At 41.6% G+C, this 27,194-nt stretch overlaps 1 protein-coding gene across 1 annotated transcript in view; it reads right to left on the bottom strand.

The window, feature by feature from the left end:
- Window positions 1–4,812: 4,812 nt before the first annotated feature.
- The window catches only part of PDXK (pyridoxal kinase), a 54,805-nt gene continuing 32,423 nt past the window's right edge, over window positions 4,813–27,194 (bottom strand). Inside the window, exons 4-11 of the mRNA XM_049834748.1 lie at window positions 25,843–25,926; window positions 23,871–23,917; window positions 21,643–21,728; window positions 20,775–20,820; window positions 18,029–18,140; window positions 16,510–16,646; window positions 15,882–15,948; window positions 4,813–15,124 (exon numbers count right to left, since the gene is read on the bottom strand). Of these exons, the coding sequence (XP_049690705.1) occupies window positions 15,012–15,124; window positions 15,882–15,948; window positions 16,510–16,646; window positions 18,029–18,140; window positions 20,775–20,820; window positions 21,643–21,728; window positions 23,871–23,917; window positions 25,843–25,926 (692 nt within the window). The 3' untranslated portion in view covers window positions 4,813–15,011. The remainder of the gene's footprint in view (window positions 15,125–15,881; window positions 15,949–16,509; window positions 16,647–18,028; window positions 18,141–20,774; window positions 20,821–21,642; window positions 21,729–23,870; window positions 23,918–25,842; window positions 25,927–27,194) is intronic.

Raw genomic sequence — 27,194 nt, 5'->3', positions numbered from 1 at the left:
AGGGCTTGGCTTTGGGCAGCCACGGTCCATGGCTGGGACAGGAACATGAGGACTCCAGCTCCCTTCATCCGCAGCAGCGCTCCTGGGGCACAAATAGGATGAGCAGAGCTCAAAGGCAGAATGTGGCCTTTCTGTAGAGTTAAACTCCCTGTTCAAAAGATGAGCTATATCAAAAAATACTCCCTGGAGTCACACCTACCTCCTATGTCTTTTCCTGCTTTCATTTTTTTCCCCCCTCGCTGCCTGGTCCCGTCACAGCTCCTGTGTTCTGCCAGCTCCACTGCCTCCCCACCCCTCAGACGGCCCAGACGATGAGCAATGCGATGGCTCGGTCTCTGCGCCGGGACGGCAGCATTCAAACCTGCAAAGGATGCAGCAAAAACAGCGTTTGTCACCCGACTCGCAGCTCTCCGGGCTGCCAGCTGGCTCAGGCAAAGACTTGACTGCCCTGGTGACCTCCTGCGCATGCACGAGATGCTCCTTTTTTCGGGAGACACTCCTTTTTTCGGGACACGTGAGAGCCCTGTGTCTCACATCAGGACCTGATGGAGGCTCTGCTAGACTTTCCGAGGAGGTACCGCTCTTCCGAAGTCTCTCCTTACTTTGCACGTGCTCCAATTCTTCTTCTAAGCAAATCGCAAAGGAGGACAAGAAGAATATGAAAGGTGCTCGTGACAGGAGAGAGCCCCAGCTGGTGTGGAGCCCCGTCTTTGAGGACAACAGGGCTATGAAGAGGACAGCAACTTCAGCGCTTCCCCCTAAAACATTCAAATTGCCTTTTCAGGCCCTTCTCCCGGTTCCCTGCCTCCACTCCCCAGAGCCAACAGCTGCCAGGGAAAATTGAGCCGTGGTCCCTTCCCCTCCGCACTCACTCCATCAGCTGGAGAAGCCAGCCAGGCTGGCTCAACACGGATCTCTTCCAAAGGCTGTGATGACAGGCTGCTGCCGTAAATCAGGCACAGGCGGGAGCGTGGGCTGGTAGACAAGGGCACCGTCACCGTGCTGCAGGGGCAGCACCCGCTTTGGAGATCGTTTCAGGAGGACCCTGGGATTAGGAAGGTTGAAATTCCCTGGCTGGGTTAGACTGATGATAGTATCCCCGACAAACACATAGAAAGTGACTTTCTAATAGGTATGTATGAGAAGTATGAGAAAGAAGTATGGGAAGTATGAGAAAGAAGTATGGGAAGTATGGGAAAGAAGTATGAGCAGTATGAGAAACAAACAGGATGAACTGGAAGCACTGGTCAGCTCCCAGAGCTACGGTATCATTGGTGTTAGTGAGACTTGCGGGAATGAATCCCACGAGCGGAGCACTGGTAGGGAGGGCTACAGGCTGCTCAGGGCAGGCAGGGTGGAGGTGTTGCACTATACGTAACGGAGAGGTTTGACTGTACAGCCCTTACAGTTAGTGAAGATCCAGTTGAGAGCCTCTGGGTGAGGATTAGGGTGATGGAAAACAAAGGAGATGTTGTAGTGGGTGTCTACTACCGATCACCCGGTCAGGAGGTAAGCACTGATGAGTTATTCTATAGGCAATTAGGAGGAATTTCTAGATCGGTAGCCCTTGTCCTTATGGGAGATTTCAACTTCCCAGACATCAAGTAGGGTGAGATGAGCAGGTCTTGGAAATTCTTGAAGTTTGTAGGAGATAACTTCTTGTCACAGGTATTCAGTGAGCCAACTAGGAAAGCTGCCCTCCTATGCTTGCTGTTTGTGGGTAGAGAACTCGTGGGGGATGTGATGGTAGGTGGCTGTCTTGGCCACAGTGATCATGAAATAGTTGAGTTTAAAATTTGCAGTGTAATGAGAAAAAAAGACAACAGAGTTGCTACCCTGGACTTCAGGAGAGCAAACTTTAAGCTACTCAGGGAGCTATTTAGCGGAGTACCCTTGGAATCTGCTTTTGAGGGCTCAGGAGTCCACGAGTGCTGGTCACTCTTTAAGCAGCACTTTTTAGAAGCACAGGAGCAGGCAATTCCACGGTGTTGTACGTCAAGCAAGCGGGGCAGAAGACCAGCTTGGCTGAACAGGGAACTCCTCATGGAGCTCAAGAGGAAAAAGAAATTGTAAGATCTTGGAAAGCGAGGTCAGGCTTCACAGGAAGATTATAGAGCCACGGTTTGTACATGCAGGCAGAAGACACGAAATGGCAAAGCTCAAGCAGAGTTGAAACCAGCCAGTGGTGCTTCAGATAACAAGAAGGGCATTGTAAAGCATGTTTATAGCAAGAGGAGGTCTCAAGAAAACATTGGACCAATATTTGTAGAAGATGGTCATCTGACTAATAGGGATGAAGAAAAAGCAGAGGCATTCAATGCATTTTTTGCCTCAGTCTTTAATAATATTGATAGACCTAGGGCTGCCTGGTCCCCGAGTCAGAGGAACCCGAGTGTGGGTACAGTGACTTTCCATTTGTGGACACTGAAATTGTAAGGGACCAGCTGCATGTCCACAAGTCCATGGGGCCTGATGGGATTGATCCCAGAGTACTGAAGGAGCCAGTGGCTGTTACAGCAGGACCCCTCTCGATCACCTATGAAAGGTCTCGGGAGTCCAGGGAGGTCCCTGCTGGCTGGAAGCTAGCCAGCGTTATTCCAACCTACAAAAAGGGCATGAGGGAAGACCCAAGGAACTACAGACCTGTTAGTCTAACCTCAGTTCCTGGAAAAATTATGGAGAAGATTATACTGGGTACTATTCAAAGGCATTTAAAGAATAATGCCATTATCAGGCACAGTCAACATGGGTTCACAAAAGGAAAGTCCTGTTTAACTAATTTGATATCTTTCTATGATCAGGTCACCTGCCTAGTGGATGAAGGGAAAGCGATGGATGTAGATTTTCTGGATTTTAGTCAGGCTTTTGATACTGCCCCTCACAGCATCCTTCTGGAACTGTTGTCCAACTGTGGGATGAGCGGGTTCACGGTGCGCTGGGTGAAGAACCGGCTGAAGGGCAGGGCTCAAAGGGTCATAGCGGATGGGGCTGCATCTGGCTGGTGACCAGTCACCACCAGTTGCTCCTTGGGGTTCAATTCTAGGGCCGGTTCCGTTCAATATATGTATCAATGATCTGGATGCGGGAGTTGAATGCACCATTAGCAAGTTTGCTGATACCAAACTGGGAGGTGCTGTTGACTCTTGAGGAACAAGAGGCCTTGCAGAGGGAACTAGACAGACTGGAGCATTGGGCGGTGATTAATGGGATGAAATTTGACAAGTCCAATGCCAGATCCTGCACCTAGGACGGAGTAATGCCAGGCACAAGTATAAATTGGGAGAGGAGTGGCTGGGGAGCAGCCCTGCAGAAAGGGAGCTGGGGGTGCTGGTCAACAGCAGGCTCAGTATGTCAGCAGTGTGCCCTGGCAGCCAAGAGGGCAAACCCCATCCTGGGGAGCATCCAACACAGTATAACCAGCGGTCAGAAGAGGGGATTATCCCGCTGTATTCAGAGTTGGGGTGGCCTCACCTTGAGAGCTGTGTGCAGTTCTGGGCTCCACAATTAAACAAGGTTGTGAAGGTCCTTGATGCATCCAGAGGAGGGCAGCAAAGCTGGTGAAAAGGCTGGAAGGCAGGTCCTATGAGAAGCAGCTAAGGACTTTAAGCTTGTCTAATTTGGAGAAAAGGATGCTGAGGGGCAAGCTCGCTGCTTTCTGAGGAGGGGAAGTGGAGAGGGAGGTGCTGATCTTTTCTCCCTGGGATCCAGTGATAGGATGTGTGGGAATGGTTCAAAGCTGTGCCAGGGGAGGTTTAGACTGGACATTAGGAAGGATTTCTTTACCAAGAGGGTAGTCGAACACTGGAACAGGCTTCCTAGAGAGGTGGTCAGTGCCCCAAGCCTGTCAGTGTTGAAGGGGCATTTGGACAATGCCCTTAATGACATGTTTTACCTTTTGGTCAGCCCTGAATTGGTCAGGCTGTTGGACTGGATCATCATTGTAGGTCCCTTCCAACTGAAATAGTCTGTTTTATTCTACTTCTAATTATTTTTTTCTCTCCCATGATGATGGATGTAGTCAGATCATTAGCAGGGAGACACCTTGATCATTCAAGAGCGCACCTACACCTGGGATTAGCGTTCACAAAGTGTCTGGAATAAAACTGAATAAACCAAGGCTCACAAGACAGGATCAGGAAGGTGTGTAGCTGTCGTCACACCTCTCCTCTTGGCCTGCCGTTCAAGGAGACCATTCAGGAGACCTAACGCAGCAGCAGCTGGCAGGCTAGTCCCCCTTCTGGTGCTGGCCTGAGATTTACTGCCCATTCTTTCCACATAATTAACAACCAGTGAAACCTCAATAACTCCAAACAGAGGCTATTGAAATGCCTCAAATCCCCAGAGGAATCCAGTGCGTTATATCTCACCTTACTCCTCACGGTGAGGTTTTGAAATGTCCTGGCACAAGCAGGATTAAAGACTTTCCTTCCGGGTTTTAGGCATTCTTCACAATAATTACTTGAAATTACCCAGAGCCGCAGGAACTGGGGGACAATTGGCAGTTAATAGCAAGGCACTGTGTCGGGGAGTGAGATTTCCTTCAGTGGGATTCCCAGGAGGAAAGCTGCGGCCAGCCGGCTGCCCCGTGCTGCAGCTCCTGGAGGTGGAAGGCAAGCGGAGGAGAGGTAACACGCAACAGGACGGGCACAGGGCTCACATCTGGGTCACTCACAGGAGGCATCTGTGAGAGGAGGACAAATGCCAGCAAGTGAATCTCACAGTTATGATCTCCAGTAAAGCTGGGTACTCCCACTTAACTGGAGAAAGAGAAACATCACCAAGGAAGAAAAAAAAAAACCAAACCCAAAAACATTTAGGAAAGGAGATGTATTTTATTGAAAAAAAAAAAATTACATTTCACTTATACACCATGAAAATACTGAGTTGTGTGTTATTTTCATAAGAAGAGGTTAAGACTTTCACAAGAAAATCACGTTCTTTATTACAGCATTACTCCACAAGATGAGGCTCTGGTGGCATCTGCACTGGCGTTTTCACTAAACAGTAGAGCAGGACTAAATGTGCTTTGGGCAAAAACCCTAAATATTGGCCTCTTCCAGATGCTACTCCCCGCTGAAGGCATGGCACACATTTGGTCAATATTGAATTACTTCTGAATTAGAGACAAATCTCAAATTTTCTCTACTCACTTAGATCTTAGGCAAATTCATGGCTATCCCTCCCCTCCATTTTTAACAATCTTGATTTGTATTTCCCATTCAGCCAGCTAAAAGCATGTTAAAATGGCATATAGGCCGTCACCCTCACATCTTCCAGAAAGAAAACAATACTGAAAGGGATACATTGCACTAACAATCACCAACAGCAAATGACATCATTGGATGGTGCCAAATTCTCCAGTGTTTCCTTCCACCACAGCATCTCCAGCAACAAGCCCTACAGTCTTCTTCCCTAGCAAGGCATGTATCCACATATAGCGCACATTAGGCACATGAATACACATGCTGTACTAAATGCAGGCCACAGGACGGGAGTACCTGTCCGCAGGTGGTATCCCAACACCATTTGTCACAAGGCGTATCACAAGAAGCTTGCTATGCTCCAAACCAGCTGTGACAGGCTGCATCACATCACTTGGCAAGGCATCTTCTGAAAATCCCTTATGAACTAGAGACCTTTGGTGTGGTAAGATTTAAAATCTGCAGGCAAAAATAAATACTAATGCCACTTAAATTCCCAAGTAACTTCCCTTACTTATTTACTTACTTATGCAATTGCTTCCTTACTTAAAGGGGATGGGAAGGAAAAGAGCCAGACCTGGACAATTCTGACACCATTCAACTGCTGTGAAAGCGGAATCGAAACTTTCTCCACCTGGATCTTCCAACCATGTCCCCCAGGTAGATAACTGCTTTATTCTTGGCTATTTTCTACTCTGCTAGGCATAAGTATCACACAGATCATTGAGAAGTCAAACAAAATCTTTTAGTACTATAATGTTTTTGCGATACAGGGGATGGGCTGGATCAAGAACACCAAACTCGGATTACTAAATCTGCACCTTTTCTATCAAGTACTTAGCCGACAAAGACTTTTCTTTACCACTAACAGTGCAGCTTTGCAATCAGGTTCTGCTCACGCAGCATCTCACTGCCAGGAAAAGAGACAACCCCATTCTCCCCCATGTTGTCCAGCTCCACCTTCCCAACCCCTCCCTAGCAGCAGCACAAGCACTTAGCTCTTTCCAGGATGAGAAAGTTAAGGGAATTAAAGATGAAAACTTCAGGGGTTTTGGCTGGATAAATTCCCCATTGGTTTTAGCTCCTTCACTTCACTCATTACGGGGACAGGGAAGTGCCAGGGCCAGCACAAGCGGTGGGAGAGGAAGGTTAGGGCACAGTTTTATGGTGTAGCTGAGCTGGACAAGTTAGATCTATCATAGCAGCTGATAATTCTCTACCTTTCTTTTCCAAAGAACAAGAGCCTAGCCTAAATCAACTGAATAATTCACTTTTAGAGTCTCTTGTTCTCCATGGCCTATAGATGAAGTCTAGGGAAATGACATGGCTAAATTAGGTTCCTAAAACAGGAGGGAGAATGAATACCCTGCCCCCTTACACTGCAGCCAGGAAACCAGTGTGCTATTCACCACACGCTTTAAAGTGCATACAGAGTTGTGCTGAACCAGAGCTCTGGCATGGCACTTCAAAATGAACAGCCCAACAACTTCACACAGACCTCAACTCCCACTTGCTCAGAATAACTCCTCTGCGTTTCCCCCAAGGCTGGGTGCAGGCAAAAACAGTCACTTTGCCACCGCCACCACGGGTATATTGCACCCACAGATTCCCAGGGGAGGAAAAGCCAGGCACAGCGAAGCATGCAAAACATAGCTGTTCCCTTCCATCGCCTCTCTCCTCAACAATGCATTATTAATCTCGGTGATATTATTCTTGCTAACTCAGCAAAGCCGAAGTACTTCTCCTTTAACGTATCCAGAACTCAGGAACTCTTGAGAAGAAAACTTCTGATAAATTCTCCTCTACTTTTTGCAGGAGTGATTTATTCAGAAGTGTGGTGAGGATGTTGCCATGTTTCTTAAGAGACATAATATACGATGCTCAGTTTTTCCAGATCACCAACTGTTGCAGTAGGAGCACAACATTCAACAGAGGGCCATACTCTGAGAACTCATTCATGTTGCAGACCCTTGCACTTTCTAGAGAGCCCCCAAATGACAACCCAAAAATAAATATATACATATATATGGACGGCTGTGGTTTAGCCCTGGTCTCCCAGCCATAAGAAACAAAGACTCAAGTAAGCATAGCAAGATGAAAAAAAAAAAATCACACTCCGATTTTCAAACATGCTAACAGCTTGCATTTTGACTGAATGGGATTTTGTTGGTAACTCAGCTCTTCTGAAAGCTAATATATTTATGAATTTAAATTCAGATCACCCTACTAAAATTCTTTACATTATTACAACTGACAAACTCCAGGGAAAAAATCTTTACTTCCTCCCATTTAGCCTACTCATCTCTCTGTTGCACACATTGAGCACAAGCTATGAAGTTAGCTCAGCCACGTTCATAAAATGTTAAAAAATGTGAACGAGCTAGTTTTGTTCCAGTCTCTTGGCTTGTCCATTTATATGTTGCTATTAAGCACTTGTAAGATTCCCCCAGTCTTATTTAATTAAATAAACAAATCCCTCACCTATTTTTAACATGCCCTAGATGTATTTGATACTTTATTCCAATGCAAAATCAAAATTTCAGGCTTATGCCACAACTTACCTGATTTTATAATGGATAAGGTAGCAATATTTAGGGTTTTCTTTTTAAACAATGGTATCTACCATCCTATTGCCTCTCTCTACAATCAAGCGTACAAGCCTTACTGCAGAAAGAATACAACTCATAACCGCCAACCAGAAAAATACACAAACACTACAAAAGCCTACAGTTTCAGTAGAAATTAAATCATTTGCTACTACACAGAACTTCACTGTTTTTCTGACATAAAAGTCATTGAATTACTACATACACCTCAAGGACAATCGTTAAGATGTGTAAACACATAACAGGTCTACCTAGTCAGTACAAAGCACCACACAAAATTTAAGTACATAGAAAGTTTGCTCATAAATATTTGTTTAACAATTTAGCACTAAAAAAATATTACTTAAAAAGGCATCTTTTATTAAGTTATTCTGTTTGTCCAGGGCTGGTGGGGTTGTACTATCCCTACTATATTACAGCCACCTGACTGTCTTTCCAAACCATTTTACTTTTCTGGAAGAAAAGGCTATGTGTGGCTGGGACCCAAAGCTTCGGCACAATCTATAAAAATATAATTCTTTAAGACCTTCTGCTCACATCCTGAAGGCCTACACAGCCAGCCCCCAAATTCTGTTTCCCACCCCACCACATTGCAAATAAAGCTTCAACACACACACACACAGAGTACATATATTACACTCTTCTACGCACAGATTTTTCTAAATAGCAATGCAACCACAAGGGCAATAGGTAAGGAGTACATATGATTTCAGCGGTAACATATGGCACAGCCTTCTCATATTGCTGGTTTTCTCTATCTGAATAATGTGCTGCCTTATTCACTTCTTCGCAAATTGTGGATTTATTACTGTTATTTGCACTGTGGAGGCACTAAGTCAGGAACGCATGCTTATTTAGGAGCATACTTGGGAACATCCCATTTGCCTTGAGGTCCATTGCCGCTGGTGCAGTAAAAGCACCAAACTGGTGGCTGGTGGCGCTGGGGCTGTCACCTGGCACTGAGTTTCCTGGTGATCTTCCTAGGCTGTTGAAAACCAAACCGCATTCTTCCCTTCTGGAAAATGTGAGAACTCGCTTGGGCTCTCCTGAAAAATCGTGCTGACAAGAGCAGCTCCCTTGCATTCTGCATTCAACACCCTTGGCCAGGCGCTTAGGGCACACTCCTCCAGTTTCTGACTGAACCTCGTGGATTTACCTTAAATCTGCTCCTGCATGCATGTATAAACTCGCCGTTTTCCTCATTTATTTAAAAGAGGAGAGCTATTTTCAGGGTTGTGACTGAACATCTCAAAGCTCAGTTTCCATGGCTGATATGCATCTTTAATGGATATGTTTTAGAAAGCTACAAAACTGTTCAGCAGTAGGCTCTCACTTACCAGAAGCAAATGTCTTCCATGAAGAACAGCTCTCTGAGTAATCTTATCCTGTGATTCTAACAGGAGTTGAATGACTAGTCAATGAGCCAATAAGGCTGCAATGGGATGTAGAAGAAGGGGTTGTGCTTCCATTGATGAAGAAATATTTTGGTTTCAGAGTGACCAAAGTTTATAACACTTACATCAGCTTCTAAAAGTACTCTTTAAATGGGCAAAGACCTTTAATCAGGAGAGGTGGTTTTGTTTAGTATAAACATAAGCCAAACTTCTCCAGTGGGCATCAGCATAATGACATAGCACCTTCTCCAATAACCAGTGCTCTCATTAAACTGGATACCTGCTCTCTTCCTCGTGCAAAATACTCCCACAGCAGAGACACTGTAGAGTGCTGACAGAAGCACTTGTTCTGACACGCAGGAACAATCGCTTCCTTCTATATAGTCTTGTATGCCCTAACCTACGCAGTAAGATAAAAATTCTGTGAAGGGGAGTGCAGCTAAATGCTGCACAAGAAACAGACCTTCAAAATGAGCTGTGGTTCTTATTCCAAGCCCCTCTTTTCACCTTGTATGCGGGAACAAAGAGCACAACACAGAGAGGTCCTACACATGCAAGTAAGATGCATACAAGAGCAGTGGTGCAGAATGCCAACAGTTGTCTTCCCATGAAACTTCTTTAAAGAAAAAAAAAAATATTAAGACAACAAGGATGTTACTTCCATATACCTACTATCTTACAATGAGATGATTACAGTGCACAAATGTGCACTCTTTCTTTTAACTACTCTTTTTCTATACTAGGATATAACTAAGGAAACCTTTAATTACATCCACTTTATTCAGCAAGACTATCAAACTGTTCTTGTTCTGTTTAATTCTGAAATGATTAACATATTCAAAAATAGGATCTAACAATTTGTGTGTGCATGGTATATTAAATGTAGATGCTTTTATTACAATCTTCCTTGCCACATATTTTAAAATGAATCAATACAATCACCGTAACAGTCTCAGACAACAAATTAACACCAATCAAGACAGAGTTAAGATACTCAAAAAGGTAGTATGAGTAGCTAGAAACCTTGGTCCTCCAATTCTTTTGTATAACACATTGATTATAGATTTCTCCTGCTTATGACAAAAATCAGCAAACAAACATTAATGTTAACAATTCATACTGCAGAATTCCTTAAATGTTATAGAGTATGAATAGCATTGATTTTAGCGCATCTTTATGCATGTCTCCCAAAGAGGCACATGTCAATTTTAAGCATTTAGAGACTAATCCGGGCCCAGAATAGAGTAGATCGTTTCTAAAAAACTTTTGGTCTTTTCCGCACCACAGGTCCACAAATGAGTGCACCTGCAGTAATCAAAATGGCTGACCACATACACTGGAAAGTTCATTCCAGAAAAAAGGGATCCAGCAGAAATTACTTCCAGTAAGCGAAAAGAACGAACAGTGCAGAAGTCGACTGGACACAAACACAAAGGATTCACCGTTCATACGTACACTTCACCATCAGAAGCGTCCTTTGCTGCTAACTTCACACATACACATGGGCATACGTGTAGCAATGAAGTCAGCAGTCCGTAACTGGTGAATGCTGGACTGGTGGGTTACAGACACCCTGCATGCTGTTAGGACGGTCGTGGAAGATTATCCATTAGCTATTGATTCCACTCTCTGGGCTAAAGTGCTTGTTCTTCTTTAATCAGTTGGGACCTAAACTAGTTTAGACTAACCATTTTTCTTTACCTAAGGATCTGCAAGTGGATCAGACAACCGTGATAAGTCTTCTCCAAGCCCTTAAATAAGTAGTGGGCAGCTGTCTAATACAGAGACACTTTCCAGCTGCACCAGAAAGACAGTAGGAACTCAGAAACACATACAGATTATTATATGCAGGAGGAAAGGAGGGAGTAAAAGATTGGACAGAACTGTGCTGAGTCTTTGAATTTTGTTCTGCAAACATTATGAGAAAAAGTGCTGTGTAACTGAACAAATAAAAAAGCATCCAAGTGTGTATACCTTGACATTTAAAAATACCTGTTAGCCTGTTGTGACTACAAAACATTAGCTACAGAATATATTTACAGATAATTTCTGATGTTTTGTTCCTGGCAAGAGACATTAAGCCCAATTTTTCACTGAAGACATAAACCTGACCTAATTTAGATCAGGTTAGTAGGAGTTTAAAACAGGTAGCACATGAGCAACTCCCTGGGGACTTAAGCAGAAGCAGCTAGCAGCCCATTGCTACAGAATCTAGCTACTGCAAAATATGAACTTTTGCAAATTGAGCACATTAATATCATCATGCCTTTTTTTTTTTTAACATCGGTATGTCACAGATTCTAAGGAAGCTGTGAATTACTGAACAGATCCATTCTTTGAAGCAGTGGGAAAAGATCACACCTGAAAGGTATCAGCTGCTCCAAAAAATACATTGCTTTCTTCTTTTATGGTAAGATCATGGTTCATTATGGTTTACAGATAAAACCTTGTTTGCAAGATAGCTTTAAGTTTCCTAAATTCCAAGCTGCTTTATTTCAGAAAGACCAGCCCTTGCCTTTCTCTCAATTCCCTTGTGAAAGCAAAAAAAAAAAAAAATTGTGCTGTCTAACACTTACTAAAAGCACTTTTCTGTAGTACATGCTTACAACAGGTAGGGTTTCTTTGACAGCAAATTTTGACTGTTATTGCTGCTTAAAAAAAATTTAAAAGGTCAATTTTGAGCTTCTCTCTCCTGTTGATCCTCTGATGTGAAGAACTGAAGAACCTCAATTTTGCACTGCACCGGTGCAGTGATGGCCACCATATGGCTCTCAGTTTGGCCCCAGGCAGCTCCCAAGCCAGGCCGTGTTACGTGACTGGCAATGAAGCTAAGGCTCGTGCAGGGGGTGCTGGGCAATCCACAGCCCTGGCTATAGGAGACAGCGTACCAGAAGTCATATCCAGACCCAGCTAAGATCTGTGCTGGAGACATGGGACCGTAGAAATCAAACGTCATTTACTGCATGTGAACTGCTCCTGGGATTCATCTAGTTCTTGGCAATCTGAGGGAACCAGCAGAGGTCTCAAAGCTCGGCCACCTGAAGATTTTTGTATGTGACCCATAGCAGCTCATAGAATCACACTTCTGTTTGGAATATAGCATGCAACGCTTCTTTAATCAATGCCAGAAACAGTTAAAATACTTTTGTGTTCGACTGTTGAAATGCATCACCAGCTACAGTATTTAAGTATTTTTGCTGAAAGCAACTATCTCAAAAAAAGGCAATTGTATTTCTGGCACAGCTGCCCAAGCAAAAAGCAGCTTACCTAAAAGAGGGGCAAATTATTAATACTAAGCTATTTCCTAGCCTGTCTGGAAGTCTGTGTCTCAGGAAGAAAAAAATATTTGCGTCAATTTAAAAATACAGCACTGCCAAGAAAGGCAATTCTTTGTATTTCACAGAATCACAGAATGGTTGAGGTTGGAAGGGACCTCTGGAGATCATCTAGTCCAACCCCACTGCACAAGCAGGGTCAAATACAGCAGGTTGCTCAGGGCCATGTTCAGTCAGGTTTTGAGTATCTCCAAGGATGGAGACTCTACAACCTCTCTAAGCAATTTGTGCCAGTATTTGATCACCCTCACAGTGAATTAAGTTTTTTTAATGTTTAAATGTAATTTCCTGTATTTCAATTTGTGCCCATTGCTTGTTATCCTTTCGTTGGGCACCACTGAGAAGAGCCTGGCTCCTCCTTCACTGCTTCCCATCAGGTATTTACACACACTGTTAAGACAGTTCTTGTCTTTTTACATGTTGGATATCAGCCACGAGCTCATCTCTGTTACTGACTGCTAATTTTAGCAACTCTTCACATCACCAAAATTATTATTGCTAGAAAGTTATTTCATGGCAGTGGTTACTAAAAACTGTGGCAGTAGAGTCACATTTTGTAGGTCATTTCTGTTTTGTTTTTGTTTTTTTCCCCCCCTTGACATTCTCAAGTCATATGATTTTTTTTTTTCCATTTTTAATGCCAAATGCATGAGAGGAAATAAAATTATTATTAGTTGTTGAGAGTAAAAGCCTGAGGTTTGCCTGTTACATTTACTGCAAAATGTGTTCATCTCTTAAATTTCATTTGCTTCAGAGATACTGAAAATGAGGGATTTCAGGAATGTATTAATTATGAAATCTTACTCTATGAAAAAAATCTATTCATCTAAAAATTCACTTCAAGGATAAATTACTTTTCTATTAGGTGAACCCAATTAGCTTTTACAATGGCAGAAAATCCACAAAAATGGTGGGATAAGTGAAGACTTCAGTGACCAAAGCAATCTCCAAACCAGCTCTCCTCGGGACTCCCAAGCTATGCAAGTGACACTATCGGTTAGGCAGGTGTGATGAGGAAGATGCAGGAAAGGTATCTGGGAGATACCCATAACTGAGTTTCCTGGGCATACTCAGGCAATCAAGAAAAACTCAGCCCTCTCCTCTAATGCAAATTTGCTTCATGTCACTGCAAGCAGAAATGCAATTTTAATCTCCCTATGCTGTCTGACACAACTAAAGTTTATCAACTTTGTTGGATTAACAACAGACTAGACCTCACCTTAGGAGAAGCAAGAACCTCAGTACCATACAGAAATCACATGGAAGTACGAGTAGTCAGTACCTGTCAGCATATCTGCCCTACTGGTATAATATGTAGCTGTGATGTACAGAATGCTGAAATTATTAAGAATCCCATTTTGAAGCCTTATGAAGCAGAATTCTGAAATAAAGATGCATTAATAAGAATGCATTTCTGTCATCTCTAATCAGCATAAGCTGCAGAGACTTACATTATGAACAAATTGATTTGTATGTTTCACTGCGTTTGGCAAACATATGTAACTTACTAAACCTTACTAAACTAAAAAAATTACTTTTGCCACATTGCTTCATTGGTAAGGCTGCCAATAGTGCTCACTATTGTTAAGTGGAAGTGCCCTACGTAGTTTGTAAATACATCCATCCATGAAGAACAAACTAAGGTAGCCAGCTTTCAGGGTAAAAGCTGCTTTCTCCTTTGTACTTACAGGATGTTTGTCCTTAGTTAAAAACTAAACAACGAATCAGCCTGGCCTCGGAGGTAGAACTACAAATTTCTAACCAGTGCTACTGAATAAAGATATTATCTTATTAATGACGATGTTTCTGGAGCAGCTTTTGGAAGATGATCATGGGGGCACTTACAGACATTAGAAATAAGCAGCCAGTACCTGCAAAAAATGAAGCTGTGCAGCTGTTCATAGAAAAGAAACAAGAGCAGTTATCAGTAACATGAATGACACCTCAAGGTCACTTCAGAGAATTTATATGCCAAACATCTTCAAAGTACTCCCACACACAACCAGAACTTTGTGTGTAGTTTTAACCCTGCTTAGTTTCATAGCAGCTGAGATACTGAATACCAGAGTAGGTAACCAGATATCTCCAGGAAAAGGGAGCATGGAGCCAGCTCCATTGGCACTAGATGCCATCTTGAAATATATTTTCCAGTCAGTCAAGCGTTCCATTAGCAAATTCACATCTAAAGTCTTTGGCAAGGCAGGAACATTGTACTCTCTTGCCCTGGGTAATTACACAGACTAACTGAATTGGACAGCCATTTTGATACCTGGTAATATGCTTCAATACACACTAACTGTTTTGTTTTTAAAACTGAGCAAGGCCAGCACATATGTTTGAGAGTGGGTATCTGCCTATGCTGGGCACTATTTCATGAAAGTCAGGTTTCTGTCACAGATCTAAGGCAAATATTACAATTTACAGGAAAGAAATGAGGACATCAATACATTGTGCGTTACTGGAGACATACAGCCTTTATAACACGGTGGCTTTCACTATGATCTCTGGGTTTTCTATGTCCTTTTTGCTTTGGACCATTCTCAGTTCCAGCTGGGCTGAGTTTGGTTTGTTTCCTTCTCCAGCTTGTGCTAAAAAGATGACATCAGAATGTCATTAAAAACAGCAGTATAAAAAGAAACATGTTACATTGTTCTGTTACCCCACCATTTTTTCTATGCTCCTCCCCTCCCCTATCTCCCTTACTAACCCCCCTTACTACCCTGATAAAAGCTTCCAAAGTGAAAGATCCAGGTCAGCACTGTGATTTCTTACCACCCCTTTCTATACCTCTCTCCAGGAAAGAAACACAGCTCTGCTGTTATTAGAAAGTGACACAGAAATGCTCTGAGAACCCACAGATCCCATCTGGATCTCCTTAGGAACTGAAAGACATGGGAACTCCAAGGGGACAGAAGCTGAAACAAAAATTGCTCCTCACATGCCCAACACAGCAAACAGACAGTTTATTATTAGTTGATAAACCCCTCTCAATACTAAACACAAGCACTCAAAGGGAAAGTGATGGAGCTACATTTAAAACAGGTCTCTTGCACGTCAAACTCGGCAGTTCCTCAATTTCTTCCGCCCCTCTTTTGCAAAGCAGTCAAGCACAGTCAGCATGACTGCAGTGCCGCTACAAGCTGAACAGTGACATCTTCAGTCGGGTGTTGTCAAAAATAGGCTTGGAGGACAGAGTAAGGAACATGCACTGACAAGACTACCAAGCTCTCATTCTGTAAATTCTCTGGCTGCTTCTCCCTTCAGTCAGGAAACCAGAAAGCTCTTTGAATGTTTCTTCTGATGCAAATCCAGACAGAACAAGGGAACAAGGTTTGTATGAATTACCTTTTGCACTCTTAATGGTCCTTTGCAGAACATGTTGCATGGCTGACACAGTCTTTTCACATGCCACCTGCATTAACATAATATATTTGGGTTTTAGTAAAATTTCAGCTGCCTAGTTTAATATTATTTCAAAAACACTACATTAATAAGCAAACATGACTGAGACACAAACAGGATGACAACTATGTAATGTAGAGTTTGGGGAAAAAAACACTTTAGACTCTCTTAATTCTCCCAAAACAGATATTAGAAACCATACACCCATATCAATGACACTATGTGCTTAAGGGAAAGAAATAGAAAAATAGATCTGATAAATGATTTTCAGTGCTTATTATGAAGCAAGGGTAAAAAATATAATTACAAACATGCATGCAGTCACTCTCTCCAGAGACAACATCTTATTTGGCAAAATTACAAAAACCATGTAACTGAAATGTGACCGCCAAAAACTGTACAAACTAAAATGTTTTGGCAAAAAGGAAATTCTGCTTTTTATCCTCTGAGATGAAGAAAAAAAGCCAAACCAGATGAGACTCTTTAAATAATGTCATAGATTAAAAGTAATAAAAAAAAAAAAAAGAAACATAGTCTAAACTTGCAGAAAGACATGTAACTTCTCCCACACCTTCAAATTGTTTGGATGCTTATGTGTCCATGCCAAAAGCATAGCAGCAAACAAGTCTCCTGTTCCCACAAAGACAGCATCCACCTTAGGAGACTCCATTCGAATTCTTTGTGTCATCTTGGTACCATCTGCTTTAGCTACAATACAGACAGACAGTTAAGTAACAGACCCAGCAATTAATACAATAGCATTTACTATAATTTAAAGGTGATGACCAGATTTGAATTTCTTTATTGTTTGGAACGTAAAGATGCTAAGGAGCATTGTAAACTTTGTACCAGCTCTTTTAAAAGGTGCGACCTTTCAAAACTTTTCCAAGTTGGGATAGCATTTACAACTTATATACTGTACAAACTTCACTTAAGAGGGAGCAGGTAGCTAGCACCTTCATTTTCATAAGGATTGAGAGCAACCTATTTTCATTTAGACAGCAGCAGCAGCACCTTGCTCAGGAAACCACATATTTATGGAGACTGCTGAATCCTAGACGGGGCACCCCAAACCATAATTTAGAGTATCTCTGGGTTTTATGAAGGCACAAGAGCAGCTGTAGACAACAGCAGAGAATATCTGATTCATGTGCCATATTGTAATCACCATTAGAATGACCAGACATTCCAGACGTGGCATGTAGCAAGTGCTAAGACCCACTGACTGATTCTTAGTGGAATCTGTTTTGAATATCAAGACTTTTTCAGTCTCTCAGCAGTCCAGAATGTGATGCCCACGTTTAGATCCCTTAGATGAACAAGAAAAAGAGATCATATACCATGCCACATAACTATGCCCTTCTCAGGTAAAAACATCCTGCAACAGTCCAAACACACAGTGAATCTTGGTGACGGTATAGAAGGGGATATAAAGAAGCAGCAGAACCTATCAGGGAGGAACAATCTGCTAACAGGACAGTGTAACGTTTCATAAAAGCATTCAAAACATTCAAAGTTCCAGTTTTATACCGCTACTACTTGTCAGGGCCACTACTAGGGGCTTTAACAGCCCTGATCAACCTCACCTAGGACATCCTCCACCCATGCACCCTCTGCCCACTTGCCCAGGAGCTGCACGGAAGCTCAGGCCTAGGGTGCAAGCATCCTTGCCTCAGCTATGTTGTAGGTGTACTTGTGTACAGCCCTGCTGTCCCGACTTACTGATCAGACTTTCCAGATTAATCTCAGACCTGGCTTGTCTCTCCTTTCTCTGATGACCACTGGATTGCCAATGGGACCTGTCCACCATCACCACCGGTTCTGCTCACCTTATTCAGATACTGTGGGCCTGTGCCCTGTTGGTGAGGGCAGTGCTCTGTGTTATGATCATGCTCAGCTCCCAGCTTGTCCTCCCTCATGGAGCAGCCCCATTCTTACTGCTCTCTGATATTACTGTAAGAGAAGTTCACTTAAGGATCTAAGCTCCTTCCGTGCACTACAAATGTGTCTGATGAACCTACTTATTAAAAAAGTAACTGAAAGCACAGAACAGGTTAAAGCACAGTTTAATGACAGAGCTCATGACTTACTTTTTCTGTGGCTTCCCAGAGCAATTAGGTAATCGTTTCCTAGAGACGCCTGTAGATCTGAGCTTGTGATCACCACAGTTTCTGGTCCCATAGCATGGAGCATATCCATTACCTTTCCATGTGCAAAAAGGCAGGAATCAGTGACTGCAATGTGTGTTGATTAAACTTTGCATCATTCATAGTACTGAGGATTTTTGACAAGCACCTTATTTTGGCATCTTTTGTAAAGAGATAAAACAATTTCTACTCAAAGAGTTCACTTGAATTAGGGGAATTAATTTGAAATCGGGGAATCAAAACATCCATATTTAAACGTACACACCTGTTAAAATATATAAGCATCTCTGTATTATCTTTGGATGCTCCTCTGAAAATAACACCCTGTATCAGCTGTGATCAGAATTTTTGTCTGCATCATGTTTTCAGAACATACTATCAAAAGAATAAGAGAACAAATATACGGACACGTGCACCTGAGCTGACATCTTGAAACACTTGCTAGAAAGCAAATAACTCCAGGTCATGAAGTCTTGTTTAGCTACTACTTTAAGAGTTAGCAAAAATTAAGAGTTAAAGAGCTAAATGAGACGTACAAGTGTGTCTGTCTCAATCTTCTTTCCTCATTCTGTTTCAAAGCCCAAATTACACTTGTAAATTATGCACCTTTGCAGGTGTATTTCCACTGTGTGTTCCTCACTTAAACTCATTAATAACTCTACTTCTGACATCACAATTGGTTGCTACAGAAGTGATTTTGATTTCACAGAAGAAAGAATGACTTCAGTAATGAGTTTAGCATAAAACACAGATAAAATATTAATTCTCCCAGAAGAGTTTAACTAAAAATCCTCTCAGGCTAGCTGTGACTCATGAGCTGCTGAATGATAAGGATTTATTTCTGCTATTTTTTAACTCTCTATTGCTTTTCTTTCTTGTCTAAGCTTCCAAGTTTCTTCAACTGTCAGACTCTTTGCACAGACATTGGTTTGGTTTTAAAGAAGACGTAAATCCACCGGCATATGCTGACATAATCAACCCGTGAAGTAACATTAAACTCAATTTCACTTCTTAGTCACAATTCACCAAGAACCTAATCACCAGTATTTCTAGTTGTAGGACTTAGCCCCTTCTCCATTAATATTACATCATATTTAATATTATGTTAAAAGTCTATACTGTCATCACTAGTCTTGCTAATGAAATGAATGAAAGCATGTCACCATGGAAATCGATGCCAGAATTCCTATGACCTCCAAAGGGGACAAATTCCAGCATGGATTATTACTCAGAAGGATAGACCTATATATGACATGCAGCTGGGGAGACAGATTAAAATATTATATCCTGCAAGAAACTATTTTAAAAGTGTTTCCATTCCTAAGTATAATTCTGGCTCTTTAGAAGAGATTTTTTTAAAACCCATCACATGAATGAGACAGTCAGAAAACTAACTTCTAAAATTGTTTAGCACATGCAATTCCTGTTTGCAGCTGAAAGATGCAAACCTAAAACTAATGGCTACTCAGCTAATACTGTTGTTCTCCAGGCTGTGGTTCCACTGGTGACGATGAGAACAGAAGAACTGTAGCAGCTAGTGGCATGAAGCACAGTTCATCACCCTCACCCAGCACAGTGGGGTAATGTAAAACTGGGGTGGGGGCGGAAATTAAAAGAACTGAGATCTTTGGAGCTGCTTCCTGCCATGAAGAGATGGTAATCAGCCCATGTTGCATGACGTTGCTGGAGTAAAAAGAACAACAAACATTTGGGATGACAGACCCCAGCTACTCTCCAGGGTGCCACTGCAGCTGCTGTTTGTTTAAAAGATTCTGTGTTCCTTTGAAGTTCAAAACCAAACTGGAAGAAGTAACATCAGTCCATTATGAAAGCACTTGACTAGTCAACAAAACAAAGACATCAATAAAACCATATTCCTATTTTGTCCTTCATCGCTAAGACCTGTAGCTTTTTGTTTTCTTCAGTTTGTGTAAAAGGATAAATCCTTACACCTCAATGCAGTGTATTCGTGGACCACCCATCATCTCTGTATGGCGATGACAGCAGCTATCAACGCTGTGGATTTGTCTGTCTTTCACCAGGAAGTACCCGAAGGCCATCACTCCCAGTCTGGTTTCTCATCTACGCAATCTACCCTTTTGCAACCCAGGTCTCATCCCCTTTGAGTCAATTTAAGGAAGAGAAACAGAGCACCAGCAAGCACTGTCAGGAAGAGATTCAGAGTGTATTCAGTCAATCCTCGTAAGAGTTTGCTAGTAGCTCTCTTCCTTGCAAACAGTCTGTATGGAGGAATGTGAAACGGCTGTTCTAACACTCAGCATTGCTGTTGCACGACTCGTATGTGGACAGCAGAGGGAGCGATTCATGCAGGTTTCTAATGCCCAGGGTCACCCGGGGTTTTCACCCCAACCACTGCATTTCCACAGAGCTGACAGCGTGTGGTTACTTGCCACATGTGCTGCTGCTATCCTTCTTACACTGCAGGAAAACGAGCTCACACTCACTACCACTGTAATGCCTTCAGCTGTAGTTCTTTCAGGAAGTTTCTTCAGAAGTCTGACACTAGAACAGAAGTGTTTTGCGCCTGGAGTGCACAAGCTTTTATGATAAACAGAGAGAAAGGACAGAGGCCAAAGTGATGTCAAAGTTTAAGACAAATGGCAAACTTCAGCATTGCAGGCAGGAATTCAGAAAGAGATCTTACACATCCTACTCCTTGCCTACTTACCTCTAAAGCGTCTTTTTCTGTGTGAATCTTCCTGCCCGTGAGTAACCTGAGAATGAAAAAGAAATCTTAAAAGAGCACAAGTTCTCCAGGTAATGACTGCTTTGTTTACTCTTTGAAAGGAAGAAAGCTTGGACTGCACCATACAGGCCTAAATGGTTTATAGCTACGTCATCTGCTGTACCAGACCACTGTGTTTAAAAGTTAAGTGCACAGATACACAGTGCTGCTGAAGCAGACTCACACCAGTCCTAACCCACCTCCTGGAGAGATCCCTGTATCATAAAATTCCCTCAGACCTGTCTTCTCGACACCTTCCACGTAGGTGCTCCCTCCCCTTAGGGTGACAGCCTGTGGTGTATCACAACAGATTACCTCCTGACCAAAGAGTCACAGCTATGTAGATAGGACAGGCAGGAAGCATTTAAATTCCTAACTCCTATGAGATGTTGCCATGGTGGTATTTCTGAATCTAATTTGGGGGGTTTGAGTCTAACTATTTCAGTTTTGATATTCTGACATATAATAAAATTTTTCCTAGGAATGGGTAAGGACAGGGAAGGGAAGAGATGTATTTTTTTTGACCTGCCCTAGATACAGGTCTCTGGAGGTAACAAAAAGTAATCGTGAAAATGAGAGACCTGAGAAAAGAACAGAAATCTTTTTCCTCATGTAACTCCCAGATTTTTTTATTGGTTTCAATATGGAACAGTTGGAGATTTGCTGGAAAGCACCACTTGAAAGCAACAGCTAAAAAACAAAACCCAACACATACATACCTATGGCACTCTATTGAGACAAATAAAACAATGGGTATCAGCCTTCCCTGATTTTATCCCCAAGTTTATTTGGCTATAAAAGGAGTACTTACTCAGCTTCAAACTGGTTAGGAGTAATTATATCAGCAACAGGTACGACTTTATCCCTGTAGACTGGGAGGAGATCCTTGGGCACATACTAGGGGAGAAGAAACAGTATCAAATGTTGTCAGCAGCATCTGAGATGTGGGACTGCAACTCTCCTTCCCTCAACTACCACTCATGCTGTCACTGAGTAACCTGACAGCTCCCAGTGCACTGCTATGCAGCAGTAGCTAAAGTGGCAGTACATCCTCCAGCTGGTGACAGTACAACCAACAGCCCTTCTTTCACTGGAGGCGATAGGAAGCACCGCCAAGCAGACACGCCTCAACTGGCAGCATTAAAAGGAAATGGTGCCTGGAGGAAGAACTTTCAGGTTCCCTTTCACCAAGGTGACACAGCAGCATGAGGAAATACAGTGTCCCAACATGGGGAACCCTTTCTCTTGTCCCTACCTCCAAAAGAAACTACTTTGTTGTTGTACCAACAGTAGAGAGGCCCTTTGCTGCGGCAGCATGTGCCCACATTGATTGTGTTACATTGGGGGATTTAGGAACAAGTAACATCATGCTATGTGTTATTTTGCCTCCTTCTTTCAGTGCTGTATTTCTAGGGTGTGCTGTACATCAGTATGCGTGAATGGGAATCAGATTTGTAATTTGTTCAGTACAACTTAATCTATAAAGCAGTTCCGATAAGGACATTAAAAATACTTTGCTTGCATTGCACCAAAGTCTAACAAAACACTAGCATACTTCACTGCCTGCAGAATCAGCTCTTCCAGTAATGAGGGCCAATGCTCCCCTTTCTGCCTGTCTTTTCCATCTCTACCCCACCTTCATTAGCTAAATGCAGCCCATCAGCAAAGGGATATTGGTTGTCTAAGCAGGTGACATACACTGAGATATAACAGGAGCCCACCAACCTGCATGCTCTTCAGGCTCAAAGCTGAAAAGCATCAGCTGTTTTGGCGTACACTGGAGCTCAGCTAGGAGTTCGGGTTAGATGGGTACAGGGGTCACCTCACCTTCCTGAGTCCTGCTGTAACTCAATTTAACAAAACCTTTATTAAAGGTTCATTGTTTACTAGTAGCTGATATTCTTTGGCAGAGCCCCATTTGCTAAATCAGGACTCATATTCCCTTTTGTCCATGTTTTATTTTCTCTGTTAATCTCAGAAGCTACTCAGGGCAGGGTACTGAGCTCACTCATGCAGCCATGGTGAAGCAACGGTGTCACAGGGACTCTGCCGTTAGACAGAAATACAAGACTAGGTCACGTCTAAACCAAGGCATTTTAAACAATGATTTTATTACTTGTCTTGGCAGGAATGAGTTGGTGGTTTGCATGTTAAATATTCTCCTCTTCCTCCATCTACCTTATCTTTCACCCAAAAGTCACAGGTAGGCCCATGGTTTTGACTTCTCCCAAGAGCTAATGCTTTGCAAGGTGACTCTACAGCTGCTAGATCTCTGCCTTGTTAGAAAAAGCCAAGGACAATAAATATTGCAATAGACATAAAATGAAAGAATAGAACACAAAAGCAATGGCAAATTTATTACTAAGTGTTACTTCATGTGATGTTTTATGAGCAGGTAAACTCTAAAAAGGTACAAGGACAAAGAGGAATTCATAGTGCATGACTAGCTAAGGCAGAAGAAAACATAAAATATCATTATTGCTGATGTCTTCCCACATTGCATTTTTACTGAAATTATTTGCTAGTTTTGATCAAAAAGAATGTTTGTCAGTATGCAGTCTGGTATTGGCACACAGAACCTTTCTGTCACTGATCACAGCCCAATGCCTAACAGCTGTTGGATCTCGCACGAAATAAGTCATCTTCATTTAGGTTCAAGTGGTATGTCAATTCACACGATCGCTGACAATGCCAGCCAGGCTACCAGCCAAAATAGAGCTCTTGAAAGAAGATGAGGGAACTCCAGTGAGACAAGGAGGGGGAGCAGGGGGATATCTTCCTGCGGACAGGGTCTGTATTCCACCTGTTGTCTCAGCAGAGAGTTAGAAATAATCCCAGGGCTATGCAGCCACCATTCTTCCCAGATACTAAACTCATTCAAATACAGGAAATTAAAGTACAAACTTACTTGATACTGGGATCCAAAGCCACGCTTAGGTAAAGTAGCTTAGTTTTGGTGTTTAAAAATTAATAAATCTTTAGACATCCTTATATAGCAAATATTGACTCTACAGAGAATCCAAACAGATAAGCACTAACCATGGAGCCTTCTCCATTCCATTTGTCACCCATCACTGGATCGCATACTGGAACAGAATAAATCTAGCTTTAGAAATGGGGTACAGTTATAGAGACCCTGGTGGGAGGGAAAAGTTTTAGATAACAGTAGTGGCTATGTAACAGCATTGAGCACCTGATAGCTTATATACTCTCACAGCTCTTGCAGCACATTCAACCTGAAATTTATAACTGGTAGCTGCCAATTCTGAAAGAGTAGGCCATGTGTCTTAAACAATTGTCAGAGGGTTGTAGTCACCCTCTCCTACCTGCTTCCAAGTTGTTATGTCTGAAGGTGATGAGGGATGGGTGACCACTGAGAATAAAGGGGCTTTTGTTATGGAAAACGCAGAGAACCCTCCCCTTCACTCCCCAACCCAACACTCTGAAATAGTAGTATGGTGGGGAAGAAACATGGGAGAAGCTAGTAGCTGTGAGGAGTCCTATTTTTACTGTAACGTAAAAAGATACATGCCAAACATACACATTAAAATGCTGTGTGTACACATAAAAAGAATTGTGTGTATTAAAATGAAACAAGAAGAAAATCCATGCCAAAGTACATATACTCATACTTGGTGTAATAATATTAACACACATTTTGCACAGGTTCTGAATCATCAGCATTATTAACAACATATTCCAAGCACCTTCAGTTTCAAAGTGAGGATGGAAACAGCCTAGCCTTGTACTTTAAAAAGGAACACTTTTCATTGTATTAAAAGAGCTTTTAGCACATAGAAAAGAAATACAAACCCAAAGGTATCAAATCAGTGTCCAATCAGTATTTAAGGAGGTTTCTATGAGTAAAAAAGAGGGTAATTTGTTTTACATTTTAAAGTATTTTCCTTACATTATAATCTATTTATTAAATATAAAGGATCTTAGAAACTTAGCTGTGTTCTCACCATGACCACTTCCTTCCTGTTCTACACAGCTAGATGTTTCTTCCTGCTCATACTCCAACAGAGTTTTTAGCTTTCACTTACTAGTATAAGGCTCTGGAGAACCAGATATGCAACAGCATAAAGGCTAAAAAGCAACAAAACCTAAGCTCATGAAAGTATCTGTGCTACATTTTCCTAAATGAGAACTGTGCTTTGAAAATTTTAAGTCAGGTATCACACTCCACAGTATTACAACTTGCAAATCCTGCGAACCATTCTAGGTGTTTCCTGACCACACAGTTTACTGAACCTGAAGATGACAAGCTCAAACCGTCGTTCACAGCTTTTTATCCCACCGGATCCCCAATGACTTTGCCCTGTCACTCTAAACGTTTAGCCTGTACTGGCTATATTCAGAAGTCCTGAAACAGAGAGTCAGGAAGGAGAGAGGAGGATCTTTTCTCACAGGTTTCAGCCTGACATGATACATTAATGACAGCAGCTGCTAGAGTCTGTAGCTCTTTTGAGTGCTTCTAGGTAATCTTAGCAGAGGGCACCAGAGTTAAAATAGCCTTGGAGTTTTAAGCTAAATTACGAAGCTTATAAGGCACAGTTAGACACTTCTTCTGCGATGTAACATTAAACCATGGCAGGGCAATACAGGAGAGCCTATCCTGCTTTTTGACTGACTTGCACATCAAGAAGAGGCTTCAGCTATCAGCACTTATAGCCTATGCCTCTGAACTACGAACAGCTGCAGTCAGCTAGGATTTTACAAGCCTTTCTTTGATACAGACAATCAGTCCTCAAGGCACATTCTCATTTGGATGGCATAATGCAAGAAACATACTGAAAGGCATAAAATCAGAAAGATAAACCAACTCCCTCAACACTTAAGCAATGCTGAAACGAAACTTCACTGGAGCCTCAGCTGGTCCCAGCCAGATCAAAGCACAAGATGGCTGTGAAATGCTGGGTAACATAAGAACAGCATTTTCATCCTAAAACATGAAAATGATGGGCATATACAATGATGAAGCAGAAAGGATTATAATACACATCCTTACCATACACTAGATTAGAATTCTGTTGCTTCAACTCCTGGACAATGTCCACCACCATTGCAAGAAACGACGTGTCTCTTGTATATCCTTTGGGGAAAAAAAAAAAAGACACTTTTGAAGTCTGTTTTCATGAATGCTTTTTTCTAAAAAAAATTTTGGATAGGATTGCTGCATACTTCTCATTCTTTGGAACAATGCATTTTTAGAACAAAGGTGTCTTAGTATTTCATTCAGGAATAATAGATGGAAGACAAATTCAGACAGTGCTTGCATGACTACAAATATAACCTTAAAAATCCATTTACTAATGGATACTATATATAAAGGGCTCATACAGCTTCAAAATGCTTGAACATATATACAAAAAGGTCAGGCTGAAAGGAAAAAACACTCCTTTTCTTCAAAACAGCAGTCGGAATCAGTACTATTCATCATGTAGTAAATAAGAAATATTTTAAATTCCACATACTTTTCTCGTACTCTGGTTTGAAGCAGGTTTTTTATTATTATTAATGTTGGTGCTGATACACTCCAATACATTAATGCAATGGAGAATTAATCTTGAGTATTTTAGAGCAACAGCCAATATACCAATAAAATTCTATTTTTAGGCTTAGCAGTGAAATAAGCTGGAAATAAGTTTTATTATATCTCAAGGCTCTGATCATAATGCTAGCACCACAATATTCTTATTTAATCATTTATTATTTTACGGATGTTTCTTTATATATTTATGTATTAACTTTATTTACAACATTTATTAATTAACAATTTGATTTTAATTTATTTTAGTTCATTTAATAGTATTATTTTTAGCAAGATGGCTTCTTCAAACCTTCAGCTTGGAAATATCCACTCTACTAAAATATTTAAAAATAAATTTTGGAGATTTTTTTTTTTTTTACTTGCAAAAATCGATCAATTCTGAGATGTTGCAGAGAAATGGAAAAAGCTTCCAAGACTTTTGGCCAAAATGCTTTATCTTACGACTATGAAATGCTGATAATCAGTCAAAAAAGCCAAGTAAAGATTTTTGTTTAAAATGACCTGTGATGGCAGACTGGCTGAAAAAAAATAGAGTATGATTAACATTATTGACAGAGGCGTTTCAAAAAATTTAACACTAAATTGGAGTTTATCTCTTACCTTGAGTCTTTCACTGTAAATGAAACAAATATATGAAGATCTACAAGTAACTAACAGTCACAAAAGTTAACAAAGTGTTATTTTGTAAAATCAGCCTAAAGATGATAATTTTTATCTCAGCCAAGATATCTACAGTCATCGGACATAAAACTACAGTCAAATCCCATCTGCTAATTTGTTTTCCAGTGTAAGAATAATCATATCCAGGC

This window comes from Accipiter gentilis, chromosome 32 (genome assembly GCF_929443795.1).
Source record: "Accipiter gentilis chromosome 32, bAccGen1.1, whole genome shotgun sequence".
Classification (NCBI taxonomy): Eukaryota; Metazoa; Chordata; class Aves; order Accipitriformes; family Accipitridae; genus Astur; species Astur gentilis.
The sequence above is the reverse complement of the archived record's forward strand: the minus strand, read 5'-3'. Positions and strand labels throughout refer to the sequence as shown.